The sequence below is a fragment of the Schistocerca piceifrons genome, chromosome 1, assembly GCF_021461385.2.
Source record: "Schistocerca piceifrons isolate TAMUIC-IGC-003096 chromosome 1, iqSchPice1.1, whole genome shotgun sequence".
In the NCBI taxonomy this organism is placed as follows: domain Eukaryota; kingdom Metazoa; phylum Arthropoda; class Insecta; order Orthoptera; family Acrididae; genus Schistocerca; species Schistocerca piceifrons.
The window spans coordinates 400,296,767-400,305,790 of record NC_060138.1 but is presented as its reverse complement, the minus strand read 5'-3'; the positions used below and the strand labels follow the sequence as shown (position 1 = coordinate 400,305,790).

Genomic DNA, 9,024 nt, shown 5'->3' with positions numbered 1-9,024 from the left:
CATGAGCAACATGAATATAGACGTAGAAAACTGTACTCGAGCGACGTAAAAATACGTAATGATGTACAGGAAAACAGCCATTTCAAACCTAACTAAGGGTATCATCTACATTTACAGGTACATCCACACTTTGCAAAACACTGCCAAATGTACGGCAAGAAGGTACATCCCATTATACCAGTATTAGGGCTTCTTCCCGTTCCATTCATATGATGATAACAGGAAGAATGACTGCTGAAATGCCGCAGTCTGCGCTGTAATTAGCATGATCTTCGCGAAGCCTGCAGGAGCGATATACCTGTGGGTCTATAGCCTACTCATAGATTCATTACTTAATGTAGGCACTTGAAACTTTCTAAGTAGGTCCCCGGAGAATTTTAGCATCTCTCTTCAAGTGTTCATCAGTTCAGGTTCTTCAGCATCACCGTAACAGTCTCCCACGGGCCAAAAAACCCGTGGCCATTTGTGTTGCTATTCTCTGTGTACGTTCTTTATCTGCAGTCAGTCCTATCCGGTACGGGTCCCATACACTTGAGCAATATTCGCACGAGTATCTTGTAAGACATCTCCTTTGTAGGTAGACTGACTGCATTTCCCTATATTGTACCAATGAGCTGAAGTCTGATACATTACCCACCACTCAGCCTGTGTGAGCGTCTCCTAAATAAATATAAGGAAGAGGGCATTAACAAATAGAAATAAAATTTAAAAAATATTCAAATTGAAAGTAAGCCATGATTTGATACGGCGTTTTAAGTATTTAACTGGAATCCGTCTCATTGCAGGACACAGAAAACAACCATGCCTCAACACGGCGGGGGTTCAGAAAGGGGCGCCGGCCAGGTGAGTGTAGCGCCGCCGCTGTTGCTGCTGCAACCCGTGTTCTTGCAAATCTCTGTTATCAGCGCCACGTGTTAGGTCCTTTCACATATTATGTTTACCTCCAATAAAGCTGAAAGCTACCTGTGCCATCTTATTGTCTTATTTCTGGGTGAACGGCCTCCACGAGATTCTTCGTTAGCACTGTGTCTTTTACTCTAGATCTTGTAAGGGGTCCGTAGGCCCTTACTGTAAGTTTGCACTCGGCACAGGTCGATAGGGCAAACAATCGATAGTGTCGTGTTGCGAGGGCGAGTGTAGCGTTGAAGTCAGTTCCCAGGCTGCGGTGTCCGAGCAAGGTTTACCGACAAAGGGAGTGGCCATCGCCGCGGTTTAACCCCTTTGTGCTAGAATAATACGGGAAAGTGAAGAAGTACAATTACGAGAGTGATCAGTGATATTTCTGTGCCGATATTTTTGGTTTCGCGTCTACCGCGCCGGCATCAATTGGATTGCAGTGTTGGATTGCAGTGATTGAATTGCGTGTGACAATAATGAATAACGAAGAGGCCTGTGCCGAGATTAGCCGTAATTAATTATGTATGACGAAGGCAGTGGCTGTCTCCTTTTTCTTGTGTTTTTGAGGCGAATGTAGGTCTTGATTAGTGAAGCTGTGTTGGCGTTCTTCTTGTCACCAGACATTTCATTATTACAGCATTGAGAAGGACAAAATGGAATGTAACAACTCCGTAGCAGTCAAAATCCGATTGCCAGCCCCATTAGGTACACGGTCACATTAATTAATATTTATTTGGGCTGCTATTCAGATCCCATCGAGCGGGATACATAAATCGGACTTGTTACACCCTTGGCTTACCGTGAAAGGACAAGTGCAATTTTCGGACGAATCGTAAAGAACAATAGATAATTTTACCGTGCTTAAAGCGAGAAAATATTTTTCAATGTTGGATTGAGATAGAGCATAAACTTTCAAATCGCGACAAGAATCAGTGCATTTTTGAACAATACGAAGTAATAGCATCTTACGATTGTGACTAAACTATTTTTTACTTGCCATATTAGATAAGAGTAATAATAAACGGTGTTATAATGTGCAAACGCGTAAATCCGCACGAAAAACTGTGAAAAGTGAACACCAAAGAAAGACGCGTGTGAACTTTAAAATAGCAAAACGAACTAAAAATTTGTCACGGAAGCTTTTAAAGAAGTGTTTGGTGGTAATATTTTGACTGAAATTGCTTTTTGAGTAGTGAAAATCGGACAGCTTCAAGTGGACCCATAAACTGTTATGCGGACGACAATTATGTGGCGACGCAATCGTTGAGTGACGTCACGCAGACCCGTGTAGCAGTTGCGCCAAAGAGCTTCGATCTGCGAGGTGATTTCACACGTGATCCCAACTACCTGTGCAAGGAGTAGTTCAAGCACAGAAGCACTACACCGACGGTCTTCAGCGCGACTTCGAGACACCGAGCGCCGACCCGGCATCTAGCAGCCGAACTACAAACTACGCCGCCTGCAGCGCCACGGAGCGGCCGACGGAGAACTACGACGACTCGCCACAGATCTTCAGCGCGACTTCACGCGGCTCCGGCAGCAGTACAGCGCCACGCCCACTTCAAACGTCAAAACATCGCGACTCATGGTAACGTCAGTTGATGAGTGGAGACGACTGGTTAGCATTACATTAAATTGCAGTGTGCAGTCTTCGCGGTAAATAAACAATTGTAAACGGAATTTCACATTAGGAAAAGTACCCAATTACAGTAATTTCCGAAAAGTTTGCGAAACATACTCTGAAGTATAGCATACTTATTTATGTATACTGCGTTGTCTAAATGGTAATTATACAGATATGCTCATTGTTTTTGGGGATTTTACATTTATAGATTTTATGAGTGGTGTGATTTATCTTGTTTAGAACATTTTACATAAGCTGTGTATGTGAGAATTGATATTTGAAGTTATTAGGTTTTGAGAGTTGGTATGTTCGGTATTCATACGTATTGTATCAATTTTGGGATTAACTGAAAATACTGCAGGTACTGTTTGATTAGTTTCATGGTAATTAGGAGTGTTTTGGGTTACTAGAAGTTATTCTATATTACTTACCTGTGCATTAAAAATAAACAAACATGTCTACTGAAGATAAGCAGGTTTGTGAGGCAGTAGTTGAAAGGAAAGGGATAGGACAGGAAGACAGAGAGGATTCAGGAATCAGTGATTATGGATTGTCATTAGATAGCCCATTAGCACACTCAACTAGTTATCCCGAGACACCGGGACAAACGACGAGAGATAAGCCAGTTTCAGAGGGTGCAGATATACGACCGATGTTGGCAGCCTTACTAAAAGAAAATAATGCATCATTAGAGAAAAGTTTACAAGAAAATAACGCGTTACTAAAGGAAGATTTACGAGAATCATTAGAGAAAGGTTTACAAGAAACAAGAGAATCACTAAAGGGTTTACAAGAAAATAATGCATCATTAGAGAAGGGTTTACAAGAAACTAGAGAAAGCTTAGAAAAGTCATTTAAGGAAACTCTAACACAAGAGCTCAAAACATCGGAAAGGAAGATAGAATATAATCTGAAGAAGGAAATACAGGAATTAGAAGAACGACTGAAGATGGACATCAACGAGAGAGAGAGTAAGCTGCAGAAGAATATAGACCAAGTCCAGGGAGACGTGGAGATGGAAGGAAAGTTAACAAAAAAGATAGAAGACGATATTGAAGAAACGAAAGCCGAATTGGGAGAAAGAATCAACAAAGTGGAAACAATTTGCAATCATCGAATCGCCGAGGTGACGCAGATGCAGAAACAACGCAATGATGCGGTTAAGGGGAGAGGAGATAGGCAAAACCAACTGGCTGTCAATCTGAAAAATGCTATAGCCGTGCAACGAGAAGAGGATAACAAGAGGGTTGCAATGGAGGTCAGACAATTACAACAGGGAGTGCAGCAATTGGAGAGCAAGACAGAAGAAATTGATAAACGAATTAGCAATGCCACCTTAACCATTGGGGAAGGTAGAGTCGTTACCTTGATGAGCAGTGATAATCGGTACGTCCAAAATAATACAGGGCAGAAATTTAGACCGAAAGGAGGGTTGCACCCAAATGATATTTATGAAATGGTTAAAAGGAGTTTTCCCAGCACATCTTAAAGACTCAGACAAGATTCAATTTGCAATAGATAGAATGGAAGGTGAGGTCTTCACTTGGGGTGTCCGGAAGAAGGAAGGGACTACTAGTTATGATCAGTTTGAAGAGGAATTCTTGAAGAAATACTGGTCCAAAAGCCATCAGTGCGCAGCAATTGAGGACCTACTCCACCGCAAGTCACTTAGTACATGGAGAGGAACGTTGAGAGAGTTTGCCGAACATTTGTGGGAATTGAACGAGACCTTGGAACAACCTCTGAGTGATGACGTAATGATATCAGCGACAAAAAGAAGAATGAGCCGGAGAATGCAAGAAAGTGTATCCGGGAGCCTAATTAAAGATAGGGAGGCCTTGATGGAAATACTGGAACAGTTGGAATCTGTTCGATCACAGGAACACAATCAAGCTAATGATCAAAACCGAGGGGGAAGTAATGACCCAAGGAATCATTTTGGTAATTTGTCTAATTGTAGAGGAAGAGGTGGTGGCCATAGGTACAGGAACCATGGTGGTGAACGGCAATGGAGAAATGATTGGAGAAGGAGTGAAGAACCGAGAGATCATGAGAGAGGATGGGATAGGCGAATGAATGACACAGTGCATATAGAAGAGGCGGAGAGACCGGAAAACTGAATGACACTCCAGATGAGGTCTGGTCAGGAGTGAGAGCTACAAGGACCAGAGTAAACCTACTATGACACGACAATGGTGGAGATCTGAGAGAAGATCTACTGGAGGAAAGAAGTGGGATTCCCAAAGAACCCATGCTACCCATGATAGGGATCAAGCTATGTGGACTGAATATCGAGGCATTAGTCGATACAGGAAGTGAAGCATGTGCAGTATCCAAAAGGTTATATGAACAGACACTAAAAGCAAATATTAGCTTGCCTAGTTTCCCAGTAAGTGGAGTGAGAATTGTGAATGCTTTGGGTGCAAGGAGTAAACCTATTAAAGAACAAGTGTTGATTACCTTCGAGATAGAGGGAGAAGAATACGAAGTAACATTTTTGGTGGTGGCTGGATTGAACACATCAATTATTTTAGGGATAGATTGGTTGAATGAAGTTGATGCAGTAGTGAGTTTTGATGAAGGCACTATCAAGGTCAAAGGAAGAAACGGAGAAGAGAAGAGATTAAAGTTTGCTGGGGGGAGTCCAATCGAAGAAGAGGAGGAATTCAGAAGGATAAATTTGTGTCATGAAGAGGAACCCACCATGGGATACGGAGAAGAGGAACTAGAAGAGGAAGTGTTGATATACCTTGAGGGATTAGCACGAGAGAATAGACATAAAGAGGATAAAATCAATAAAAAATTGGAAGCGATGACACACCTAGATGAGGGGACTAAGAGGAAATTAGCCACAGTATTATACAGGCATTGTAAGGTATTTTCTCAACGGCCAGGTATCATGAAAGGGGTGGAGTGTAAGCTAAAGATAAAGAACCATAAACCGTTCAATATAAAACAGGGCTCCATTCCCCAGGCGAAACGAGGAGCAGTAGATGAAGAGATACAGAGGATGATGGACCTTGGTGTTATAGAAAGGGCCAACAGTCAATATAACAACCCCCGATTTGTTGTTGATAAGAAGGATGGAAAGGTGAGGATAGTTTTCGATGCACGAACAGTGAACAAAATCATCGAGCCGGAGCGAGACAAACCTGAGACTATAGAAGAACTGATTCAAAAATTCCGAGGAGGAAAGGTGCTTAGTAGTATCGACTTAACTGCTGGTTACTGGCAAATACCATTGGCCACAGAGTCCCCCCAGTATACAGCATTTACTTATGGAGGAAGGTGCTATCAATTTAGAGTGTTGCCATTTGGGCTTAATGTGTCAGTGTCTGAATTCATAAGAGCGATGGATAAGATACTAGGCGAGGAGTTACTTAAAAAGGTCACCGTCTACGTGGATGACCTCTTGATAGCAAGCGAATCATGGGAAGAACATTTGAATAGATAGGATGCAATCTTGGCAGCTTTTGAAACCGCAGGGGCAACTGTAAACCTGGACAAGTCGGAATTTGGCAAATCAAAGATAAAATTCCTGGGCCATATAATATCCGAGGAGGGTATCTATCCTGATCCTAGTAAAATGGAGGCTATTAGAAATTTTCCGACCCCCCATAGTAAGAAACAGCTGCGAGCATTCTTTGGGGTTTGTGAGTTTTATAGAAAATTTGTCAAAGGATCTGTACTTAATGCCCCGAGTATGAGGGAATTGACCAAGGCGAGGATGCCGTGGCATTGGAGTGCAGAGTGCCAAACCGAGTTTGAGAGTATCAAGGAAGCACTATATAGTGCAGACATATTGTACCACCCGGATTTTTCCAAGGATTTTTATTTAGGAGCAGACAGCTCTGACTATGGACTAGGAATACATTTGTACCAAATGGAGAGGAGCGGAAATGGTGAGAGTGTAAGAACAATAGCGTTCGGTAGCAGAAGTTTAAATGCTTGGGAGAGGAAATATTCTATTACCGAAAGGGAGGCATTGGCAATTGTGTGGGGGTTTAAGCGTTCCCGATATTATTTGGCCGGAAGACATGTGAAAGTAGTGACTGACCATAAGGCCCTTACATTTCTGACCACAAGCAAGTTGAGGCATAGCAGACCAACGCAGTGGGCCCTGGCATTACAGGACTATGACTTCGAGATAATTTATGAACCAGGAGCAACACATATAATACCTGATGCTTTATCAAGAGTACCAGCTGACTCGAGAGGAATGTTGGTGGATAGGCCAGAAGGAGAGGGAGTTAGAATTAACCTGATGAAGGGAGTACAGTATGAAGAATTCATAAGGGAGTTCCTAAAGAATGTGCGCAGGGAACAGAACGAGGACGAGAAATTAAAGACAATTAAAAACAAATACAGGTGTGCAGGAGAGGAAAGAATTTGCACATTTTATTATATTCATAATGGGATACTTTATAAAAGAAACAAGGAGAGTGAGGAGAACTGGAAACTCTGTGTGCCTGAGCATGTAGTAGAAAAATTAGTTTGGTATACGCACTATAGTAATGCGCATTATGGACCGAAGAAGTGTCTGGAAAAGTTGAAGTTAGATTGTGCATTCAACAACATGGGAAGGCGTATACGTTAGATACTGAGTACATGTGACACCTGTCAAAAATCTAAAACGACTACAGTACAGCACAAAGGATATATGCATCCAATTGTACCAACAGCAATTAAGGACATAGTTGCAGTGGATCTCTTTGGGCCACTTCCTGCCTCACGAGGGAATTACACACAAATCTTAGTAGTGGAAGAACTGGTTTCCAAGTACATAAAATTTTACCCGTTGAAGAAAGCCACTAGTAGAGCCATCATTAACCATTTTGAGAAAGACTATTTTCAAAAGGTGTGTATTCCTAAGCGAATTTTGAGTGATAATGGGTCACAATTTAGGTCAAAGGAGTGGACAGAGATTCTAAATGAGCACAGAATACAGCAAATTGCCATTTCTAGTTATAGGCCAGCTTCTAACCCAGCAGAACGAACAATGAAGGAATTGAACGGTTTATGCTGAACATACTGTCATAGGAAGCATGGTTCATGGAAAGAATATCTGGAAGAATTTGAGCGGGTCAGGAATCACCTCCCACATGATTCTACAGGGTTTGCACCATGTGAAGTATTGCTCAATCAAGAACCCGACAGTATTTTTCGTGAGTTGGTAGTCTACCCACCAGGAAGTTCATTGACCTGGGAAAGGAAATTGGAGCTAGTGGAATTAAGTATGAAGGAGAAGGCTAGAAAAAAGACAGGAAAGACACGACAAGCTAGTGAAACCGATAACTTACCGAGTGGGAGACCTGGTACTAGTAAAGGTTCATGCAAAATCAAAGAAAATAAACGCTGAAATACATAAATTTAACCACGTTTATAAGGGACCGTACAGGATTATAAAAATTGGTCATCCTAACACTGTGGAGTTGGAATATGCACGGACAAAGAGAGTGCATGGTAAGGAACATGTGGAAAACATAAAAAGCTACTACTCACACGAGAACAGGGATAACCCAGATGAGGAAGGGGAACTCGATTAGGGCGAATGTCTGAAATGAGAGTGTTCAAGCTCCTTGATGTAGTTGAGTAGGACATGTTTAGAACATTTAGTTGTTAAACGGACATTTGAAAAAGGGAAATGTTTATTTACATTATGTTTTCTGATGTATTATAATAAGAATTGCATATTTCATATCGACGATTACCTGAGAATGGGTATAAAACCTGTAACAACTAATTTGTAGTATAATAATTCATATGTCATGTGTTCCAGTAATAATTTTTTGATTGTATGTTGTGTGTTTCATTCAATATTGGACTATAGAGCACTATTGCTGTTTGATATAAAAAATTGTAATTTGGACAATGTCATGTTTATGAGGTGTAATAACCTTTTGTAGAATATTATTGTGGAGGCAGCCCACTACCGGAGTCGAGGGATTATTTGGTGAATTGTAATTTCATTAATTATTTACACTATGTGTTTTGTTCAGATGTAGCAATGTCTAATTCCCTTGCCGATTCTTTTACGCCAGTGGCTACAAAGAAGTTTTCGAGGGCGGGGATGTAGGGGTCCGTAGGCCCTTACTATAAGTTTTGCACTCGGCACAGGTCGATAGGGCAAACAATCGATAGTGTCGTGTTGCGAGAGCGAGTGTAGCGTTGAAGCCAGTTACCAGGCTGCGGTGTCCGAGCAAGGTTTACCGATAAAGGGAGTGGCCATCGCCGCGGTTTAACCCCTTTGTGTTAGAATAATACGGGAAAGTGAAGAAGTACAATTACGAGAGTGATCAGTGATATTTCTGTGCCGATATTTTTGGTTTCGCGTCTACCGCGCCGGCATCAATTGGATTGCAGTGATTGAATTGCGTGTGACAATAATGAATAACGAAGAGGCCTGTGCCGAGATTAGCCGTAATTAATTATGTATGACGAAGGCAGTGGCTGTCTCCTTTTTCTTGTGTTTTTGAGGCGAATGTAGGTCTTGATTAGTGAAG

At 41.8% G+C, this 9,024-nt stretch overlaps 1 protein-coding gene across 1 annotated transcript in view; it reads left to right on the top strand.

The window, feature by feature from the left end:
• Positions 1-801: 801 nt before the first annotated feature.
• Positions 802-9,024, top strand: part of LOC124729173 (transient receptor potential channel pyrexia-like) — a 163,994-nt gene continuing 155,771 nt past the window's right edge. Inside the window, exon 1 of the mRNA XM_047248493.1 lies at positions 802-843. Coding sequence (XP_047104449.1) covers positions 802-843 — 42 coding nt within the window. The remainder of the gene's footprint in view (positions 844-9,024) is intronic.